General features: G+C 40.9%; 2 protein-coding genes across 8 annotated transcripts in view; one reads left to right on the plus strand and one right to left on the minus strand.

Annotated features, from left to right (window-relative positions):
• Positions 1–3318: 3318 nt before the first annotated feature.
• On the plus strand, positions 3319–21854 carry arhgef38 (Rho guanine nucleotide exchange factor (GEF) 38). Of its 2 annotated transcripts, XR_004897014.1 has the most exons (15): positions 3319–3682; positions 8354–8538; positions 9937–10054; positions 10160–10307; positions 10428–10445; positions 10629–10828; positions 10991–11124; positions 11393–11497; positions 11601–11720; positions 12693–13067; positions 13153–13290; positions 13777–13978; positions 16018–16301; positions 21146–21419; positions 21467–21854. XR_004897014.1 is itself a non-coding variant. In XM_031277043.2 (14 exons), the coding sequence occupies exons 1-14, from the start codon at positions 3466–3468 to the stop codon at positions 21326–21328; spliced, it is 2427 nt and encodes an 808-aa protein (XP_031132903.1). In that variant the 5' UTR covers positions 3319–3465; the 3' UTR covers positions 21329–21854. The 2 variants fall into 2 exon arrangements, 1 of the variants encoding a protein (XP_031132903.1); XM_031277043.2 differs by having other exon boundaries at positions 21146–21854.
• A 59-nt stretch (positions 21855–21913) lies between these two features.
• Positions 21914–24176, minus strand: part of ints12 (integrator complex subunit 12) — a 5285-nt gene continuing 3022 nt past the window's right edge. For 5 of the 6 annotated variants that reach the window (XM_036000061.1, XM_036000060.1, XM_036000063.1 and 2 more), the window contains 2 exons: positions 23952–24099; positions 21914–22726 (listed from right to left, as the gene is read on the minus strand). In XM_036000061.1, the coding sequence (XP_035855954.1) occupies positions 22164–22726; positions 23952–24099 (711 nt within the window). In that variant the 3' untranslated portion in view covers positions 21914–22163. Of the gene's footprint in view, positions 22728–23951; positions 24100–24176 lie in introns of all 6 variants that reach the window. The other variant, XM_031277044.2, reaches the window with a different exon arrangement.

The raw sequence follows: 24176 nt of genomic DNA on the forward strand, positions 1-24176 counted from the left end.
ATAACAACACTGGCAATATGCCAGTATTTTATGTGCAGAATTGACACTTGTTTTATGGTGGCTATAAGAAAACCACTGGGGGTATCCAAAATGTAGAGAGTAAAAAAAAAAAAAAAAAATCTTTTTTTCATGTTGGATCTTTGGCCTAATGCTTGGCGCCCAGAGGCTCTTTGCCTACGCCTAGAGAAAAGATCTGGTCAGTCATTAAAACATAGCCCATATAGCATGTTTTAACCCCTATATTTATCCATAATTTGAATATTGTAGTAGTAACAGATTGTGGTATGTACCACTCACTACATTTAAACAGACCATATAGCTTCTTCTTGCTAGTTACTATTACACTTTTGTTTTTGATAATAACATCTTGCAAACGGAAGTCAATTATTTTTTCCTTATCCAACTTCACAATTCTTCAATTGCATGCTTATGGCCCGTGTGTAGCTTTATTTTACTGCCATCTAGCCAATCTGCCCTCCCACACCACACAGCACAAACACACACGCACATTTGCTAGATAGGTCACATTGTTGATGTCTTGGCAAACTAATAGGCTATATTTCACCAACGAATGGGAACGTAGATGCCTTTGCCTTATTTATTTATTTATTTAAGAAAAAAAGTGGCATGTAATTGCTAATCCATGTAATGGCTCAAATGGAGAGAGAGCGGGACATTAAGGGTGACTCTTTCTTTTCTTTTTTAATTTTTTTGTCTTTTTAGCTGTTTCCATCATACACCCAACAGACAAGAAACATGTCCTATGGTAGCCTACTAGTTACTACCTTATATACAGTATATGGTTACTACCAGTAGAAGAAGGGCCAGTACAAAAAGTTTGTACTTATCTCCTCCTTTTTGGGCACTTTGGCCTCGACTTTGAAAACAACCATAAAAGTCACTGTCGCTTTTGCTTTAATGTCTCCCTCTGGTCTCCCTGCTTCTGTTTTTATGATGTGAAGTAAATGGATTTGATGGTGGTAATCTCCACAATACATCATGAGATCAAAGTCCATATGTATCCATTGTCTTAAACAAACACCCACCCCAGCGATCTTGATGTGTCTCTTTTACTATTGAATAGGTTGGTCTTTGTTCAGTCTTTGTACATATCGGCAGCCATAAAAAGTTGCTTTATTAAAATCTTAAAGTGGATGCTTGCCTTTGATACTGTTGCTAAACAGCTATGATTCTGCCTGGCACAAAAACCTTATCATTCAATGTGTTTCAGTAAATATGACAGTTTTGACCAATCTCAGAAAATATTCCATGACACCACATTAGTGGTCAAAGTCAAAGTACTATGACTTGACATGATGAGAAATGAAGGGGATTATGGAAGCTTCACAGAGGTCTGTAAATGTCTGTATTTAATCCGTTTTAATCTCCGTACGGTTTTTAAAAATCTGGATGGAGAGCCAAATGAGAAGAGTGTTCCTTCTAGCAATTTCTTTCCCCATAAGCAAATCGCTCAACAATGACTCTTCCAGTGATGGTGCCCAAGTGGCCAGCAGTAAAAGTCTGTGGCTGTAAAAGATAGTGTGTTTTTATTTGTCTCACCAAGCCTAAACTGTAGATAGTCATAATTATTCTCAAACAGCAGCTTATAATAATGACAACTTATTTCTGTTTGACTTTTGTATTTCATACTAAGTGCTTATGTGGACTCTGTTGTAAAGTACAGTGGAAACAATTGGAAACAACCAATCAGTTAGTTGATCAACATTAAATGAATTGGCAATAACTTGATTAATGATTTAAGTCAATTATCAAGAATGTCAACATTTCTCTGGTTGCAACCTCTCCGATGGGAGGATTTGCTGCTCTGGGAAATTTTGATGGATATTTTTTTATCACTTTCTGACATTTTAAAGACCAAACAATGAATTGAGAAAACAATTGTCGAGTCCTTAGATGAAGAATTTTATTCTGTGAGCAGTATACATTTAATGACTATATTTTACTGCCTGACATTTGTACAATATACACTTCAAATGTACAATATACACTTCTCTCTTTGAGCAGGTCAAGAAAAGCCACACCCTGAGTGACACAATGTCACATGAGCTGCTTCAGAGCAAAGCAATTAATATCACCAAGCTGACATCAGCACACAGGAGATAACATTGTTTACTCACTTTCAGGTTTGTATAGAGCATGTGATTGTTCAGCATGGTTTACTAAGTCCACTTGGTTACATAATACTGCTAACATTGAATAGATTTAACAGACATTGAATGAACTTTAAATAGTTGAATTATTTAGTAATAGCTTTACTTAAATACACAGAGAGATGATGATGATAATGATGATGCTGATGATGATGATGATGCTGCTGCTGAAGATAATGATGCAATGCAAGAAACTAAAAATATACAGTCCTATGTGGAGGACTGGCTGACATATAGTTGAGAGCCATATGTGTGCATCTAGTCTAATGGAAGTTAAACAGGTGTGCTATGAGCACACCGCAGAGTGATCTGAAAACACAATGGGAGCGCTCATTACCTGTGGTTCAATGGGGAGGAAACATAGTATCTGGTTGCTATGACCAGTTGTCATTGTGGCAGTATGTGTGTTGACAAATTACCTGTTGAACCAGATCTGACATTCTGAGTGTCAATTTATAGGTTGTTACTTCAAAGAATACATTTTTGTATAAGGACACCAAAACGTAAAGGAAAGAAAATGTCTTGCGTGTAATTAATAATGTGAACATTTAATTTACACTGTTTGACAAACACAGCCCCTGTTGTTTCAAAACCACTATAAACCACTAACCTGACACAGCAATTAGTCAACACATATGAGTGCAGCTTCATGTCATCAATCATGGCCTTGAACTTGAAGTACAATTGTTACATGGCACTTTTAGAATATTAGTGCTGTATAATGCAGCTGCTGTGTGAGTTGTTTTTTTTATTAATTTCATGCTTTCTTCCTACAGTTAAAGAGTACAGTGTAGACATAACATGTTCAACTTATTTGATTTAGAATTCACTTATTCATTGTGTAAATAAAATATAATATCTGTATCGGAAGTGTGATTTACAGTACCTGGGCCATTTGCATAAATACTTCCTTGTCAACAGTTTGTCAAACCTCTGTGAGGTCTCACCTACATTTTATTTCAAAGATATTTAAGTCAAAGCAAAAACACAACTGTATACTGGTTATACTGATTGCCCTGTCCTCAAACCTTCTTCCTGGATGAATATACTGTAATGTTCTGAGGGAAAAAGCAAAGCACAGCAGGAGAAGAGAGGAGTGGCCACATAGCTCTCATGACAGGTAGACATAGGGAGGAGCTAGATTACCTGTGCAGAGCTGACAGTCAGTGCACAGTGAACACTACACCTGTTGCACTTCCCAGGCTCTCTCTGTTTTCTTTCTCCCTCTTCCTGTCCCTCTCTCTTCCCCTTCTTTTCTCCTTGACTGCTCTTAAAGGGAGCTTACAGCCTCACTATGGATCCCAATGAGGCTGGCAGGGGTGAGAAGGAAAAGGAAAAAGAGAAGGACAAAGTGATAAAGAGGAGGAACCGGCCTGTGTTCCTGCGTTACCTGGAGAGGAGAAAGACGGACACTATTGTGGCTGAGGACTCGGCCAAAGGTGACATCAACCTGGGGACGCTGGTGAGGAGGTGTCAGTCTGACAAGACGGAGTACAGCGCCAAACTTAAAGGTACAACAGCTAATGACATCCCCAGGGGTCAAAACTATGGTAACATCTATACACACGTGAGCCAACAGTCTCTCAACTCTTTACATTGCAAGCTTGTAGATAACACACAGGCTAGGATAACTTTTAGACAAATATATCCACCACTGACTCTTAATTATACATCCTGTCCTCTGCACATTCTATAAATCCTGAACTTTTGCACATCCCTTGACATTTACACATTGCTGCATTAATCCATACACCCTATTTTTTATGTTAAATAGTTATATGCATGTGTTATTTGTTTCTGTATTTCATACTAATGTTTAATATATATATATATATATATATATATATATATATATATATGTATGCATCAACAGCCATGAAATTCCTCGTAAGTGCTACTTACTTGGCAATAAATCCTTCTGATTCTGATTCTATAGATGGACTGTAAGAGCAGCTTTTTAGGCTTATGGGAAAAAATTCAACGCACACACACACACACACACACACACACACACACACACACACACACACACAGTACGCACTGCTCTATAGTTATGGATAGTGGGCACCTGTTGTGTTTAGCAGGAGATACTCCCACAGGGATGAAGCCACATATGCAAACTGTGCTGCAAACTCAGGCACAGAGGAGTGGCTTTTAAAGTGTTCCAGACCAGCTCGTAAACAAGACCTAGACGCTAGTGACGTGTGAAGAAGGATGTACAGATTATTTTTCCTCTCACAAAGTTAAGCGAGTGTTTCAGGAGATGTCACACGATTGGTGTTAGAGTTTGTTTTACATTGAATATAACATAACAAAACAATTTGCGTTGTTTGACCCTGAAAATAAGTTGGAAAAGAGAATGAGTTGTGATAAAAAAAAAAAAAAAAAAAAGTTTTATCCTTCAGCTGTATGTTGCCTCATCACAACTGCTGACCTAGTCTTTTTATTTACACACGTCCACATTTCAGAAAAACTGGCTTCACCTGTCTCTACAGTGCAGTCAGTGACTGGGAATGCTGCACTTCAGGCAAAATGACTGACATCACTGTGTCAGCAGGGGTTACTATTAAAGATTAGCCAAAGTATGTTGGCTTTCCTGTGCCACTTGTTCCTGGGTTTTCTTTCCTGCGAACAGTAGACATCACATGCCAACATGAAAAGGGGCACCTTGTTTAAAATAGCTACGTATAACCCACTTCTCACTTGGTGCTGTACTGATAGGATAGCTTTCACACATACACACACACACACACACACACACACACGCACACGCACACGCACACGCACACGCACACGCACACACACACACACACACACACACACACACACACACACACACACACACACACATACACACACTTGCCTTATCAGAAGCTGTTCTGTTTACTTGAAAAAGAGACACTCTCTACTTCTTTGCACTTTCTGTTTTCTTGACCAACCTGCATAATGACAGGCAGAGTTGTCAAAAACACTGGGGTGTTTTCAGTAAACTAATCACCCACCCTCTTTGACTTTAGCCAGCTGACAAGCAGCATTACATATTTACAGTGGTATTACCATTGCAAATATTGACAGAACGATGACTTCACTGAAAGAGGAAACATGTGAGTTGCTGCTCGACAGCAAGTTCTCATCTGCTTGTCAGACAAGTTGGTCAAGCCACAGAACCATGGCAACGTGACATCAATATGTCTAATTATTTACAGTAACTAAATATAATAGTTCCGGCAATGATTTACCAGCACAGAACTCACGTAAAGGGACAGTAATAAACTAAATATACATATGTATTCAGCTGCAAATCATGCATAGAGCACGTTACTTTGATGTAGGTTTATATATGTATATTTATATTTGTTTGAGTGTGTGTCACCTTAAGACTTTTTGGCATTATATGGCTTTTTTATTTATTTGACAAGATGAATGGTAACATACTCAACAAGATAAACTTTACCCGTAGTGAATATTTTTTTATAGACATTTTCAGGCTTTCTCCAATTTCAGCATACTTTATCCAAAATATATTCCAGTATTCTCTGTGATAAAATCCCATTGTGTACTTTGCTGTGTGGCAAAGTTAAACGTGTCATTTTACTTGCTGGCGATACGTGATACACCATGCCTTGTATTCTGTTCAGGGGCCGTCTGTTGGATCCTTTTCAATGGGCTGAACAGTAAAAAGCCCTGTATCCACTTTCATGGGAACTGTGCTGGCAACCATACCTCACCAAACATAATGCTAGCAAAAGAAAAAGTCAGCACAGTTTAAAATCTGCTGCTGAGTCTTGATAGGCTATAAGACATTTTAGTTTTTGGTATCATTGTGAATGTGTAGGTGGGGAGGAATGTTTTCAAGGCCAGTTTTGAAAGAAACAACATTTACAGGTCAGAGTCAGGGTTAGATGATCTTTATGTCACTTCTCTTATTTAGACTTTGTACAGTGGCAAAACAACATTGGAGTAATAGGTGATGATGTATTACTGTAAATAGCTGAAACCAGATTAAACATAAAATACGCCTCTGTCCATGTAGACATGTGACATTTCGTGATACTGTTGAAACATGAATGTGATACTTCTTTTACATAACACTCCCACAAATAAAATAAAAAGTTTATCCTATTATAATTAAAATGTTTAATCCACAGTAAACATGGACATATATTAAACAGGGATGTATTCCAAAGCTTTATTAGACTCATACAGCAGATGACCTTGACTATTTCTTGAAGTGTTATCATCAGGCATTGACAAGTTAATTAATAACTACGGAATGAAAAGGTTTATTACTGCACAGTTGGGTTTAATTGTATGCAGTAGTATTTTTATGTAATAGCAAAAGAAGCTGAATTCAGAAGAAAGCTGTGATTCTTTGTTAATTTCAGATGTTACATTGTCTGCAAGCATTCAGAGGAGATGAAAAGTGGGGAGTAGGGTATAGCAGCTTTAACTGATACACAGACTGCACATCACATTTAAATCAGGTATTAATTATTATTTATACAAGTAGAGGACACAAAAACATATTCCTTTAAATCAATATTACCTTTGTGAAGTTCATATGTATGTTTTTTGTTGAAGTTTTCAGAGAGGTGATGATTCACCACTAAAAGTGCTCATTTCAATTTCTATATATCAGGGGGAAAAGAAGGTGTCAGTGTATGCAGTGTTGCAAGCAGAATGTGATCAGATCTTTGCCTCAGTCACGTGTGAATATCTGTACAGTGTTGGCATTCATGAGAAAGTACTGCTCACTGGCTAGAGACAAATAACCCATTCTATTCAGCTTCAGCCACTAGTTACTTTACCTTTCCCCCATGGCAACACTGTAGTTTCTGCAACTTATCATTCCTGTTGCCTCCAACCAAATAAATAAAAGAAGTTTGACAATGAAACAATAAGGAAATATAGGGAAAAAGGAAGAATGTCCCTTCTTGTTTTCTCTGACAGTACAACATCCTAACTTTCTTGCCTGCTTTGCTTATTGTGTGCAAAAAAATGAGATCTGGTCAAAACACGTAGCCTACTAGATGTGAACATAAAGGTTGTGACTGGACTCATCATTACCTGGATAGTTAATGTGTATAGCAGGGGTCTTCAATGTTTTTTAAGCCAAGGACCCCTTAACTGAGAGAAAGATAGAGCAGGGACCGCCTACTACATATATTGTATAAAATTAAGTTGCATAATAAACTGGGCATACAGTAACATGTAGGGCGGCCAAATGATGCCTTAATAGCTACTGTAAAGAAGGACTTGGTAATATTTTGTACACTAAGTAGAACTTCTTCGAACAAATCTTATGCATGTTAACTGTATGTGTGCATATGTGTGTAAAATGAGTAAGTTGAGGTGGGTACAGTATATTTGTTTGTATGAGCATGCATGACTGTGTGTTCCTGTGTTAATCAGTGTCAGTGTGTGTCCTTGCATATGTAGGTGTATGTTTATCATTGTGTGCCACTCCCCCCACATACACACTCCAGTCTGAGCAGATGGAATGCCTGAGCATGATGGAACATTACATCAGCGGCATGATTAGTTCCGTAACCTGACACACACCTCGCAGCCCTCTCTCTCTCTCTCTCTCTCTCTCTCTCTCTCTCTCTCTCTCTCTCTCTCTTCATTGCTCTCTTCCCCTCTGGGAAGGAAGTGGTGTGGCGTCTATTAGGCAGCAAGGAAGCATCTCTCTTCCCTGAACAGACACTGCTGCATGCCATGCAAAGCACAGGGCAGCCACAGACTGATTAGGTAGCAGAGCAATAAAAAAAAAGAGAAGTAAGCCTGACTGGCATGCTAAATGAGGCCTTTTGGCGCTCAAGTCAAAATAATTTTATCACCGTGAAATACTGATGGCTGCTCAGGCGTCAAGCGAAAGTGTTAGAAAAGATGTAGGTTTTTCCAAGCATGCACAGCCCACAGGCGCAGGGGGTTTACCAGCATTTTAGAAAATGCACACAGATGGCTTGAAATGTTGGCAAACACATACAGTTTTGGGAAAATTGCAGCAAAATAGGTGCACTCACAACATCATCAGTTTCTATGTCCTTGTAAGACCTGTATGACTTAAAGATGCTGTCATTGCTGCAGTACATGAGAATGTGACTGGCCACGTAAGAATAGATTGACTAGTAGTGACACCTGTTTATTTTATACTAATTTATAATGTCATCTTTTCTCAGAGAAAATGACACCACACGACCTGTCCACACCCCCATCTCCAGCACTGGACCCAGAGGAAGTCCGTTTAAGGAAGATGAACCGCAGGGCAAAGGTCATTCAGGAGCTTGTGCAGACTGAAAAGGATTACCTCACAGACCTGGAGCTGTGCATCAGAGAGGTGGTCCAGCCTCTACGAAATTTGCAGGTAGATGCTTTTTAGGATCCCCAGTAAAACCTCTTGTGGGCTAAATGTGGTATTAACCTCACAGACGTCTACACATACAACAGCAAAGGGAATCAGTAATTTGAAGTAAAAACTTCAATTATAAAGTCAATTGTCACTATTCAACTAGCTGCCTGCTGAGAAAAAGTTAATGTTCAACAGTGTCACTTGCTTATTTGGTACATCCTGCCCAACTTTATAATCCTAGCTCTAACCTTATTTGTGAAATCTGTAGTTCGTTCCTGTTTTTTCCATCTCAGGAACATTGCTAAGATTAGATCTGTGGTTTCTAAAAAAGAGATGGAGATGCTTGTTCATGCTTTTATTTCTTCACGTTTGGATTATTGCAATGTACTGTACACTTGTTTAAACAAATCATCCATGGACAAATTGCAAGTTGTACAGAATGCTGCAGCAAGACTTTTATCTAAGACCAGCAGGAGATCGCACATTACTCCTGTGCTTAAGGCTCTTCATTGGCTACCGATTGGTTTTAGAGTGCATTTTAAATTTTGAATCATTACCTGTAGGGCCTTGCATGACCAAGCTCCCTCTTACATCCTGGATCTATTGTACGCACACACTTCTGGTCGCTCTCTGAAGTCTTCAAGCCAAGACCTTTTAACTATTCCCAGAACTTGTTTTAAAACATGAGGTGATCGTGCCTTTTCTGTGGTGGCTCCAAGGCTCTGGAACTCTCTCCCTTTAGCCTTGAGAGCCTTGGATTCTGTGGAAACTCTTAGAAAACACCTAAAGACACATCTTTTTAGACAAGCATTTAATTAGCCATATGGTTTTGTATTGTATTTTATGTGTTGTTGTTTTTTATTTGTTTTTACTGTAAAGCACTTTGTGACCCCTTTTGTCTGTGAAAGGTGCTATATAAATAAAGTTTACTTACTTACTTACTATTTCTAACATTATCCCCAACCATTGTCTGGCTCAACGCATGTACGTTGCTGGGATAAAGCCTGACATCCTTCTGCGATCTCCACTATATATTTTATTTTGTAAGGGCACTGTTGCTGCATCTGAGGCTTAGTGCTTCCCAGGACGATTGTGATTGGTTTAAAGAAATACAACCAAGCCAGAACATTTTTCCCCCTATCCAAGCATAGATAAGCTATGTAGCCAAACCATACTGAATCAATTATTCTATCTAATCTAATGATTTATTAAAACTATTAAGATAATTAAGAATCAATATTAGAATATTCAAAAAAAGGGGGGCCAACATGGGGATTAATATAAATGACAGCTTATTTATATGTGATTCTGGTTTATTCATATTTGGACAGAATATAAGCAGATTTTGATTTGTTTCATTTGCAAGATGTAAAATCCATAATTTTATAGTATAGTTTCCTTGTTCTGTTTCAGGTTGTGGATGTAGACAGGTTGTTCACCAACACGGAGACATTGTGTGAGGTATCGGCAGCACTCCTTCACAGGCTGCATGAGGCTATTGCTGACCCTGATCCAGAGGCAGTTGTCATAGGTAATGCCATTTTGACTCTTGCCCCAAATGCCTGATTTAATTGTTGACTTTTACTGCTCTGGTTAATATTTGGTCAAATATCTCATGTCTTATTTCTATTTGAAGGAGAAATATTCATCCAGGCAAAGGCAGCTTTAGAAGATGTATATAAGATTTACTGTTACCATCATGATGACGCCAACATGGCACTCAAATCCTACGAGAAAGATGAAGAAACAAAACAACAATTCACCACATGTGTATTATCTCTGAAGTAAGTCAAGTCACTTCCTCCAAATATTTTTCTAATTATTTATAACTTAATATGTAAACTTTATAATTTACTGCATATAATTTTGGTGGTGACTTTGTTTCTTTGCCTTTCTAATTACAGGAAAATCTACGACCAAGAGTAAGTATCCTTTAATGAGAAATTGATGTTAGTATTTAAGATCTACTGAATTCTTGATTATTGTGTTGACTTAGCAGTTTTGGTTATGTTTTTGTTGTCATGCACTGTTTTCTTTTATAAATCTCTGCTCTGTAGGTCAAAACACTTCATGTTTTTTACTGTATAATATACTTATTTGCACAGAGGGAAACCCAACTTGCTGAACATGGGTTCACTGCTCATCAAACCGGTTCAGAGGATCATGAAGTACCCGCTGCTGCTCGGGGAGCTGTGGCATGCCACACCTGAAAACCACCCGGATTTTCAACCACTGCAACAGGCATACACTGCTGCCAAGATCATCAATGTTAACATCAATGAGTTCAAGAGACGCAAGGATATAGGTGAGATTACATTTACAGTGACACACACATGGGTGTTTTATCATTGATGTCTATTTATCAAATGTGTGATTTTGCTAACCTGTGAGCACAAAGCATGTCTATGCCATTTCTATTCAAATGTAATTCTTTCAATGCTGATTTCATATCACTGTTCATTCTCAGTTATGAAGTATAAGAGGTTGGAAGATGAAGGCACATTGAGGGGCAAACTACACAAGTTTAACATCCACTCTATCCGGAAGAAAGGTGACAGGTTTGCTGGCTATCTCAAGATCCTCACTGGAGTTGAACCACAGGTAAAATATGGTGGCAAAATAGAAATTAGAGTTACTTCTCACTCACTGTATCACACAAATTAGTAATACAAATTATCAGGATGTTGACACGACAGTATAATGGAGTATTCTGACCTAAAGGTACATTATTGATTTACAATATTATTGTTGCTTTTGCATTTGATGGTGGTCTTTGCAAGTGCAGAAACTCAAAATTTAGCGCAAGGCAAAGGCAAATTTGGTATTTGGCTACTATTTAGGCAACATATTTAAACTATTCTGTCTGTAGGTAAGAGATGAAGTATTTGACAGAGAGGAGAAGCTGTTCAGGAGTCTGGAGAAGGCTGTGAGGCAGTTGGCAAAGAATGTTCAATGTTACCTGCAGCACACTCAGGTAGGTACATATTAGCGTGTCCTACTACAAAGTGTGTGTGTTTTAATGATTTGAAATAATTGTCAACTTTCTGAGACTTTATTTCTTGATGTTTGTTTTGCAGGAGATGGTGTCTGTGGCTGTTCAGAAAGTCCAGGACATGGAAGACATCATTAAGGATACAAACAAAAATGACACAAATGGCTCATTGCACAGTAATGGAAATGACCCCTACAAGCACTTTGTAAGATATGGCTTTTTTGTACTTCACAGCAAGAATGAATTTGTTTTATTCAGGGCATATTTGACTTTACAATCCAGCAGCTTTTCCCTTTTCCTCTCTGAATCATCTGTATTTGTGTCCTTGCTTTGCTGCCTTATTCCTACATGACCTCCGCCCTTCACCCTCCAACTGTGAGTCATCTTTCACTTTGCATCCATTATATAAATTCTCTTCTTCTATGCTTCTAACCTTCTGACTACATCCCTCAGTAACTCTGCCATCTTCCCTTTCCTGCCCTCATTTCTCTGTGAATTACACTGTGGCCAATTCTAAGATAACTACACCTTTGAATAAGATTCTTTGTATAGCAGCTCTTCACCACAGCAGTTTAGCTCTGCCTTAATCAAAGTCTGCAATAAGCTTTAAAAAAATAAGTGTAGACACAAAGCCATATGTACTCTTAAGAAGAAAAGCAACAGACTTATTTTGTATGAAAAGGGATCCATTGTGTGTTAGGATGAAAACATGACAGCTGTAACTGATAGATGCTTTCATTAAATAGAACATTTTTACCAAGGAAACATTTTTACTGTATGTCTAGTACTACCCATTACATGCTCCACACTATGATAGATGAAGTCTGTTATGTCTGCTGAAGTCTTACTGTAAGCTGAATAACATCACACCTCTCATTTGTCTGCATGCAAATCAAGCTGCAGCAGCTCCGTTGTTGTTATGTATCTAATGCTAATGTTAAGGCGTACTTTACTGTCTCCATTCTGACAAAATTGTTGTGAATTAGAGATGCTGCTGCATTCTGAAAACAAGCCATTTATAAAAGAACCTATTCCAGAACAACCTATTCTGATATAACCTCTAAATATAATTATGAACCTGAAAATGAGCATAATATGAGCACTTTAATGAAAATGGGTAGACTAGTACTGGATATCTCTATTCATCTTCTGCCGCCTCATTGACTTCTTGCTCCAGAAAGACAGTATGGAGCGCCTCGTCCTCGTCCCTCTGTCCTCCCTGCAAGGCATGTTCACAGCCCCACAGAAGCTCATCCAGAAGCGTTATGACAAATTGCTGGATTACTGCAGCCGCCTGGAGCGCTCTTCCTCTTTTTCATCCCAGTCCTCGTCATCCACCGCTTCTTCCTCTCCTTCACTGGTGTCAGAAGACCCGTCTGGTCCCGCCAGGAGGGACTATGAAGCTCTCAATGCCTTGCTAGTGGAGGAGTTGCAGAGGTTCAACATGGCCGCCTATACTATCCTGACCAACTGTGTGGTGTATCTAGTGGCCCTGCTCAGAGGGCTGATGGATAAAATACTACTTCGTGTCCCATCCATTCATCAGCTACCAGTGAGGATCCCACACATAAATCACATTCATTTATACTCAGTCTGTTTAATATTGAAACCATAATGTGTTGTGTTTGCCTTTTCAGGCTCCATTGTCAAACATTGCTGAAGTGCAGAACAGCATCATGGATGAGCTGAACAATCTGACTTTTGTCAAGGATAACGCACAGAAGTTAATGGAGCGAAAAGTCAGCTTCGAGAGACAACGAGACAAGAAAATAGCGGTAAAAAAGTGGAAATAATCTATAATAGATTATTGACATCTAGAAACTAAAATGAACAGCCTGCAATATTTACTGTTTAGATCCATTGTTTGTTTTTTAAGTGTCTGTAAACTTCCAGGTTAACCAATTCCAAGCCATAAATTAGCAGCTATAAGTATTATCCAAGGCAGAACAGCTCCAGGCTGTGATTAACTGGGGGCCTTGGCAACCCAAAGCTCCACCAGGTATCAATCCCCCGAGACTTATATACATATAGGCCTATGTGTGTGAGTGTACACATATGCATACAGATCTGCACACATCTGAGAATGTGCTTATGCTCGGACATGTTAGTGGTTCTATTTGAATCTCCTACCCCCAGGAGCTTATTACCTTTCGCCCTCCCTTATTTAGCCTGATAACTGATAACCAATTATACACATACATGTGCCCACACACCAGACCCACTTCAAATAATTACACCCTTTGTGCTGTGCTGCCCTCCAGATGCCAGAGGTGCAGCATCAAACTGAGGAACAGCGCGCCTGGCTGCTGGCAGAATACCCACTGAGCCGTCTGTACCAGCTGAAGAGGAAGTGTAATGGCTGCCAGGAGCAGGACCTTAGCCTGCTGGAGGGAGAGCTGGTAGCCCTGCTGGAGGACACAGACCCATTAGGCAGCAGCAGCCGCTGGCTGGTTCACACTGGAGGTAAGTGCGTGTGTGTGTGTGTGTGTGTGTGTGTGTGTGTGTGTATATGTGTGTGTGTGTGTGTGTGTGTGTGTGTGTGTGTGTGTGTGTGTGTGTATGTGTGTGTGTGTGTGTGTGTGTGTGTGTGTGTGTGTGTGTGTGTGTGTGTGTGTGTGTGTGAGTAAGGACAAAGGACCCTCTGGGCAACGGTAGCTCTAGGTGCATTCTGTTAGTAAGACACACAAGGTGAATTAAGTTATCACCAAACTTTACTTTCTGAGACTGACAAGTCAGCACACAAGAATTAGTCCCAGGGGTTCCTATGATGTCATGGTTGCTGGCCTCTGGGGATGCTTGCCTCACAACAGGGCCAACTCCATAGCTTGTCTCCATCTCCCCTCTACGTCTCACAGAGGCACCTGAGATCCCATTGTCTTGTTTGGAACAAACTGCTGCACGTTGTAAGCAGTGTTACCTAGAGGACAAAGCCTCTCCCTATGGGTATTCGGAAACTCTCTGTACTCTCAGCAATAACAAGTTTCTTTTTTATGAGCTCTAGAAAAAAGAGTGTGTGCATGTTTTCTTGGTATGAAGAACAATCTTCACAGACTTGTCTTTTCCTCTGGGATTACAGCATTCCCAGAAAGTTGTTGTTCATCCTTCTGTTGATATCAACACTATGAATATGCTTGCCTCACATTTACACATTCTTCAGTTTGCTCACATGGATTTAAAATGCAAATGCTCTAGTTTATGCTGACAGCCTGAATGTAAGACATGCAGTCCCATATATTAAACACACATTTATCCACCAGGGATGATGCCCATTTATTTTCATGAAGCAGTTTTTTGACTAACCAAGGCAGTTTGTTCTGTAATTAATTATTATTATTAATAATTACCTTACAGTTAGACATTTAAAGGGTCAGTTCGCCCAAACTACAAAATGGAGTTTTTTTCTCTCCAGGTTGTGTGGTCCGTCTCTGAGATTTGTCTCCACCCTAAGAGAGGGGACACACCAAGCCGATAATCGGCCGTTGGACAGTCTGGCGAGGTCAGTGACTCGAGTCTGTTCGGTGTGTTCCGTGCCGTCGTCCGTCAGCCTTCATTTGGCCGATTTGACATGTATAATCAGTGGGGCGAGCACTGCCGGCAGTCAAACTCAAATGACCAGTCTGATTGGTAGAGTGCTAACCCGGAAATGGGGAGCGGAATGAGCGTGACTAGTCTCTCAAAATCTGACGAAAATCTTTTAAACTGACCTTTGTCGATCTGAAATGAAGACAGATTCAGCAACCGCATGGCCTATTTCTCGCTTAAAATGTTTTCAGAAACACGTTTCGGTGAACTATTTTAGTACAATATGAAATCGTATTCTGAACAAGCCGCCATGACAGTCTGTCTTTGAATTTCCGGAGAAACCAGACCCACGTGACGCGTTCGTCCAATCAGCTGCCGGTGTTCATTTCTGGGCGACAATACAGATTAGCACCACCTGCTGTTATGGAGACGTATTACGTCTCGTCGCTTTTGACCAACTCGGGGACACTGATCAGTCCAACTGCCTTTTCTGCCGAGGGTCGGCCGTCTGGTCTGTGTGTCTGCAGCTTAATACGATGTGAATGTAATTTTGATTGTTGTGCTTAAATAGTTACTTAAAAAAATACATGAAACAATTCAGAAATAAAATCTGAAACAATGGCGTGGTTACTCTGGATAATCCAAGGCCTCACAGGAACAGTTGTTATTGAAACTCATTTCTACCGAAGAAAAAGTTTGTATAAAAACTGTTGACAGATTGTTCAGTGGATTATCCAGAGTAACTGGGACACTGTTTCTGAAAAGAGATGCTGTGTTATTTTTTCAGGGTTTGACGTGTTGAATGGAGAAAATCTTAGTGATGCATCTCTCAAAACAAATTAAAACTACCTGCATGGCTAGATTACATGAGAGGAAAGATTACATGATATTTTCTTTGTTGCAATTTGGCTGAACCAACCCTTTAAAATGAACTCAGAGGTCAGGCATCCGGACAAACTGTCCCTTTGTGTCACTGTTAGGTACCCAGGGCTACGTCTACTCCACATTCCTGAAACAGTACAACCCTCTGAGGGACTCCCAGCGAAAAGGCCAGATGGCCAAAGAGCAGCAACAGCAGCAGCCGCCTGCCATGGTGGATGAAGACTTTGACGACCTTAGCCTGTTTGTGTCAGGTAGTGGCAGCAGCAGCCTGCGCAGCTTTAACCTCAACAACACTGACAGCAGCTCAACCCTCTCTGGACTACAGGGGGAGCCAGAGAGCCCCGAAGACCTGGAGGACACACTGGACACTGAGGCTCAGCAGGTGTGTGTAGTAGCCTGCATGTCTTTTTCAGAACTGTTATTCCACCATAGGGATGTCATTTTAAGTTACTGCAGTGCTTGGGGAGACAGATAAAAGTTGTTGCCAACTTGAAAACAGTTAAGGCCAAGAAAATGAATGTCCTTCGCAAGATTTTGCAAAATAAGCAGTTACAGAAAAACTATGTGCCTCAAAACTCAAGCATGCCCATGTGCATCAATGTGTAACACTTTGAAATGAACCAAGCAGTATCGGGAATAAAAAACAAAAAATAGGGGACAGCTGAAACACATCAAACCACACACCACATAGAACTCATAATTACAATAAAAATAACGGTTGAGCAAGCCAACTTTAACCGGCCACAAGTGCCTCCTCACATATGAGACTCCACTTGTAAAATGTGAGGATTGTTATTACAGAGGGCCAGTAAAACTGAGGTGTGCAGTTATAGCAGGGGGTCTGCCAGGGCTGCACACTTGATAGCTTTACAGTGTCTCTGTCTAGCTCGCATTGAAATTAAATGGGGTGAATGATATTAAATGATGACAGTGCTGTCACTCAACAAAACGACAAGGCTTTGTCCTCCTTGTGGTCATATCTTCATCTGCTGACTACCCAATATGACTCCGATCTTCATCATAACATGACACAGTCATTGGTTTTAGAATATATAGTGTTGACAAGCTTCAGTAGATTGTAACCAATGAAAATTAAAGCTGCAAGCAGCGATGAACGGGCCCTCGCGCCTCTGCGCGCGTCGGGGTTACTGGCGGACGCTGCTCCTTGCGACCGTGCGGCACTCAGACACTGCAAATCGTCACCAATGAAAAGGGAACTCCCTGCTGAGTTCAATGATACCACACACAAGACTCTACGTCATACAGTTCATGAACTGTGAAAGGGGGCGTGGCCAAATCATAGGGGGGCGGGGCAAATCTTTACCAATAAAAAAGGAAGTCTCTGCTGAGTTCAATGACACCTCACACAAGACTCTACCTTAAACGGTTATGTTATGAAAGGGGGCGTGGCCTGAGTAAGTGGGCGTGTTAAAGTATAGGGGGCGGCTCAGTATGACATGTAGACCACACATTCTAAGTTTCATGTAAATCGGATGATGTTTGTCATATAAGGCTGATTTCCTGGTGCCAGCGTGGGGCCAATATTGACCAAAAGTCAATATTGACCAAAAGTCAATATTGGCCTGTAGATGTCCTCAGGCCTGGACCTTTGTTGATTCTATGAAATTTCAAGCAGATATGACAATGCACACTGTAGTTACAGCCACTTTCTCGTTCATCGCTAAACACTCAAAATGGCCACCACGCCAACACCGTTTGACGAAAAGTTTTTTTTTAATAACTTTTCATCTTTAAGGTGTTGAGATGTTTGAAGTCCATCGGATGAAATCTCTAGGAGGAGTTCATTAAAGTATAGCACCTTGACTTTTAGGCCTACTTCCTGTTGCCACTAGGGGGCGCTCTGACTTTAAGTTAATATTTGCCTTTTTTTGTCCTCAGAGTTGGACTCTTATGAATCCTGAAAAGTTTTGAGCCAATTGGACAATGTACACTCGAGTTACACCCACTTCCTGTTTTGATGGCGAAACGCACAAAATGGCCGCCCGAAACGTTTTTCTTTTAACAACTTTTCATCTTTAACGTCTTAACGTCCTGTAACGTTCCCCTACCGTTGAACATTCCCATAACGTTCCCCTACCGTTGAACGTTCCTGTAACGTAGCACTCTCTAGATAACGTTCCCGTAACGTTCCCCTACTGTTGTACCCTTTAGAGAACGTTCCCGTAACGTTGCACCCTTTAGATAACGTTCACGTAACGTTGCATCCTTTAGAGAACGTTCCCGTAACGTTGCACCCTTTAGATACCGTTCCCGTAACGTTCCCCTACCGTTGAACTTTCCCGTAACGTAGCACCCTCTAGATAACGTTCCTGTAACGTTCCCCTACTGTTGTACCCTTTAGAAAACGTTCCCGTAACGTTGCACCCTTTAGATAACGTTCCCGTAACGTTGCACCCTTTAGATAACGTTCACGTAACGTTGCATCCTTTAGAGAACGTTCCCGTAACGTTGCACCCTTTAGATACCGTTCCCGTAACGTTCCCCTACCGTTGAACTTTCCCGTAACGTAGCACCCTCTAGATAACGTTCCTGTAACGTTCCCCTACTGTTGTACCCTTTAGAAAACGTTCCCGTAACGTTGCACCCTTTAGATAACGTTCCCGTAACGTTGCACCCTCTAGAGAACGTTCCCGTAACGTTCCCCTACCGTTGAACGTTCCCGTAATGTTCCCCTACTGTTGCACCCTTTAGATAACGTTCCCGTAACGTTCCCCTACTGTTGCACCCTTTAGATAACGTCCCCGTAACGTTGAACCCTTTAGAGAACGTTCCCTTAATGTTCCCCTACTGTTGTACCCTTTAGAGAACGTTCCTGTAACGTTGCACCCTTTAGATAACGTTCCCGTAACGTTGCATCCTTTAGAGAACGTTCCCGTAACGTTGCACCCTTTAGATAACGTTCCCGTAACGTTGCACCCTTTAGATAACGGGAACGTTCTCTAAAGGGTGCAACATAGCACCCTTTAGATAACATTCCCGTAACGTTACACCCTTTAGAGAACGTTCCCGTAACGTTGCATCCTTTAGATAACGTTCCCGTAACGTTCCCCTACCGTTGAACGTTCCCGTAACGTTCCCCTACTGTTGTACCCTTTAGAAAACGTTCCCGTAATGTTGCACCCTTTAGTTAACATTCCCGTAACGTTCCCCTACTGTTGCACCCTTTAGATAACGTCCCCGTAACGTTCCCCTACCGTTGAAGATTCCTGTAACGTTCCCCTACTGTTGTACCCTTTAGAGAACGTTCCTGTAACGTTGCATCCTTTAGATAACGTTCCCGTAATGTTGCACCCTTTAGAGAACGTTCCCGTAACGTTCCCCTACTGTTGCACCCTTTAGATAACGTTCCCGTAACGTTGCACCCTTTAGAGAACGTTACCATAACGTTCCCCTACTGTTGCACCCTTTAGAGAACATTCCCGTAACGTTCCCCTACTGTTGCACCCTTTAGAGAACGTTCCCGTAACGTTCCCCTACTGTTGTACCCTTTAGAGAATGTTCCTGTAACGTTGTACCCTTTAGAGAACGTTACCATAACGTTCCCCTACTGTTGCACCCTTTAGAGAACGTTCCCCTACGTTGAACGTTCCCGTAACGTTCCCCTACTGTTGCACCCTTTAGATAACGTTCCCATAACGTTGCACCCTTTAGAGAACGTTCCCATAACGTTCCCCTACGTTGAACGTTCCTGTCACGTTCCCCTACTGTTGCACCCTTTAGAGAACGTTCCCGTAACGTTCCCCTACGTTGAACGTTCCCGTAATGTTCCCCTACTGTTGCACCCTTTAGATAACGTTCCCGTAACGTTGCACCCTTTAGAAAATGTTCCCGTAACGTTGCACTCGTTAGATAACGTTCCCGTAACGTTCCCCTACGTTGAACGTTCCCCTACTGTTGCACCCTTTAGAGAACGTTCCCGTAACGTCGCGCCCTTTAGAGAACGTTCCCGTAACGTTCCCCTACGTTGAACGTTCCCGTAACGTCCCCTACTGTTGCACCCTTTAGATAACGTTCCCGTAACGTTGCACCCTTTAGAAAATGTTCCCGTAACGTTGCACTGTTTAGATAACGATCCCGTAACGTTCCCCTACGTTGAACGTTCCCCTACTGTTGCACCCTTTAGAGAACGTTCCCGTAACGTTCCCGTAACGTTGCACCCTTTAGAGAACGTTCCCGTAACGTTCCCCTACGTTGAACTGAGTTACTGAGTTACTGAGTTACTGGCGGACGCCGCTCCTTGTGACCGTGCATTTGCGCGGCACTTAGACACCGCAAATCACCAATGAAAAGGGAACTCCCTGCTGAGTTCAATGATACCTCACACAAGACTCTACTTCATACAGTTCATTAGCTGTGAAAGGGGGCGTGGCTAAAGCATAGGGTTCGGGAAAATCGTCACCAATGAAAAGGGAACTCCCCGCCACGGCCACGGCCTATGACGAAAAGTTTTTCTTTTAACAACTTTTCATCTTTAATGACTTAAGGTGGCATGGACCGAATTTGAAGTTGATCGGATGAAATCTCTAGGAGGAGTTCGTTAAAGTACGACGTGGAAATGGCCAAAATCTCACTCATTTCGAACTTTGAAATCAAAATGGCGGACTTCCTGTTGGGTTTAGGGTATGGCTCCAATGACGTTTTTTGTACGTTGCTACATATGTGTACCAAGTTTTGTGAGTCTATGTTAAACGCACTGCAGGGGCTCAATTTTTTTAACTTTGTAGGGGGCGCTAGCGAGCCATTTTTGTGCACCTATTCCCGAAACCCTTAAAATACGTACATTTTCACCAGACTTGATGCAACCACCAATTTTGGTGAGTTTTTGAATATGTTAAGCCCCTCAAAAAGGCAATTCATTTGCAGAAAATAATAATAATTCCTTCAGTTTCAATAGGGCCTTCGCTGCTGTCGGCGCTTGGCCCCTAATTAAGACTGGTGGTAACATCCTGTCCATGTGGAAAGCTAATAAATAGTGCCACCTTCTGGATTCACAAGAGGATACACTTAAATATTATTTAATGCTGTCAGTGCAATTTAAAATTAGCTTGTTATTATTTTGGACTACAGTTTGTAATTGTCAGCTTCACCAAAGAACCTTTGTTCAGTTTGTTCTCACAAAAACACTTTACTGTATAATGAAACTGTAAAACAAACGGGATAATTCTTGTGCCCCTGATTATATCTGATTTGTGTCTCTTTCCACAGTTCTATGCCGTGTATGCATTTCAAGCACGCTGTGACCAGGAGCTGACCTTGCAGGAGTACCAGCATGTCCGCATCATTCAGTTCTGTGACCTGGGAGGCAATAAGGATTGGTGGTTAGCTGAGGCTAACGGACAGAAGGGATATGTCCCTGCCAACTACCTTGGCAGGATGTCCTATGCATAAGGATATCCAGAAAACTAAACCAAAAACCAACCTGTGGCATTTTTAACAAACTCACTTACACTTTACATATTTGAAATAGTCTTAACTGTAAAACGTATCACATTTCTGCTTTGTGAAAGTCAGAAATGCACTAGCTATCACTAGATCTTATATGTCTCATACCAAAAGTGTTGATCTTGAATCTGCTTTGCCTTTAGATCAGAACAAGAGAGCTCACCAATGGGACTTGACCAGTAATCTGTGATAATTAATATAAATAATGGTAGGAAAATACAAGGCACTGTGCCGAGCACTTTTTCTACATCAGTGTTGTTGAGTTTAGATTGATAATGAAGAAGAATTTTATTCATTAAGTAAATTTTATATGTGAACTGATTAACAGATGAAGTAAATGTTATATGTGAAATTATTCATACATGAAGTATATATATATATATATTTTCTGTGAATGTGAAATGAAGAAATCTATGATGTCATTGTTTATATTTTAACAATTCTGTCAGGAATAAATATGATCCGTTCTCCATTTGTCCCACAGAATATAATGATCCACATTCAGGACTCCACATGAGACAAAGGCATTGCTACTGCCAGTTGATGAGAAAAGATTTAATGACGTTTGTTGATTAAAAAGTTACTTTTTCAACAGTTAGACTTGGACAGAACAAGGTACACAGTCCAGCAGCATTTACACAAAGATTCAAGTATTTGACTGGATGGTGTTACTCGTGTACAGATTACAAACAGAATGCTCTGGCATTAATCCCACACTGTTTAAGCATGTTTTCCTACTCCCTCACAGCTCCTCCCCCTCTTTGTTTCCCTCTACCTCTACTCATTTCTTAAGTTTTTTCTGCGCTGCTTTCTTTTTCACCAGTTGTAACCGTTTCATGGCGTTAAGCTGGGACTCTTGGGAAGTTGGTGCTTTATCCCCTGGTGCAGCCTTTGACCCATTCCCATTGTTCCCGTTTCCTCCTCCGTTGTTGCCTCCATTCCCTCCTCCACTTGCCTGGGAGCCGCTTGGGGAGCCGGCCCCTGATGAAGAAGGCCCTTTCCCTTGGCTTTCACCACTCGATGAGCGGTTCAGTGGCTGCTTACCCAGAGTCAGGGGTGGAGGAGGTTTTAGAGGCACCTGGCTAGAGCCGTTTCCGTTGCCGCTCCCAGGTATCTTTGCACTCCCAAGTCCTGACTTGGCTCCTGCTAGTCCAGACAGCCCGACAGGTTTCTGGCCAGAGGGAGTTGTCAAGGTCTTGTGGCTCCCACTTGGGCCTGAGGAACCTAACTTGGAGCTGGCAGGAAGAGATGGGTTTGTCTTAGCGCCAAATGCAGCCCAGCCTGTAAGGCCGCTGCCTGAGGAAGAGGAGCTGCTGCTGGTGGGATTGGCTGATGTTGTGGATGCCTGAAATTATAAACAGTTACCACAGTTCAAAACAAATTCAACAGAGTAAAATTTCATTGTCATATTGCAATGATAGACATAAACTGAAATCTCTGGAGTCAAACAACAACAAGTAAGGTAAGGTTTTATTTTTGACTGAAGCTCATATACCACTTCAAAGCAAGAGGGACAGTCCAACTTTAATTGCTGTAATTATTTAGCTTGATATACCCATCTCTTCAAGATGAAAAAAATACATTTTACAACCACCATAGTTGGACATTTATGCTTTCTATCAAAATGTGTCCGTCTGTACAAGTTTAAGTAAAGTTAGCTGGACACTTAGTTTTAAAATACACCATTAAACAATTAAAGAAGTACATCAATAGGATCAGCAAGAATACGTTGTTTTAATTATGGATTTTTGTAGAGAACACACTGTAAGAGAGCAGCAAAGTCTAAACCCATTACTGTACCTATACGCAGGTACCACTAACAGCGACCAAAAACACCAAATATGTATTCCACTGAAAATAGTCCCCAAGAAATATCTATTATTTCCTGGTTAAGTAATATCTGCTAAAGACGATAGTGCCTTGCTGTTTTAGAAAATTACTAAACCCATTTAATAAAATGTAATTATATATTTTGTGACTTGTTTTTTTAAGAGTGCCCAAAGAAGTCAGAAAGTATTGTGAGATGGACTAATGCATTGTTGGTTTTGGTCTTTCGATGGGATTTGTTGACAATAAAAAAAAATGTAAATAAAATTGAATAACACTAGCCTTATCCTTTAACATATCTTCAGATCAATGTGTTGTACAGCAAATATAATATAGCATAGAGCAAAATAATAAATGTTCTCACACTACACCGCTCCTACGCTCTCTTCACTGGTTACCAATTGCTGCCCACATCCGCTTCAAGACACTAGTACTTGCATACAGGGCCACGAACGGATCAGCCCTAGCAAACATCCAGGACATGGTCAAACCCTATAACCCACCCAGTCCGCTCTGCTTGTTGCCCCCTCACAGTGAGGGACAACTAATCACTCAACGAAATCCCGACTGTTTGCTGTCCTGGCTCCTAAATGGTGGAATGAGCTCCCTAATGACATCAGGACGGCCGAATGTACTTGCACTTACTACTTGTTGTCTGGAGTTTGCACCTTCATGGTTGAAAGCACTTAATTGGAAGTTGCACATATTGTTGTGAATCAAAACTGCCATAATTAGTTAACACATACCTTCACTTCTGTTCTTTTGAAGGCTTGGAAGGTGCTGGCTGTGTCAGGTTTGGCTTTAAGCTCTGTCTTTTTCACCAGTGTGTCTTTTACAATAGGCGCTGATGATGCAGATGCAGGGGAGGGCTTCTGTGGAGGTTTCTGGGCCTAGAGGACAAACAACTTGTTTTAGACAGAAAGAAATACTAATACAGAAACTAGTAACATGACTATAAATCTATTAG

Source organism: Sander lucioperca, chromosome 4 (genome assembly GCF_008315115.2).
Source record: "Sander lucioperca isolate FBNREF2018 chromosome 4, SLUC_FBN_1.2, whole genome shotgun sequence".
Taxonomy (NCBI): domain Eukaryota; kingdom Metazoa; phylum Chordata; class Actinopteri; order Perciformes; family Percidae; genus Sander; species Sander lucioperca.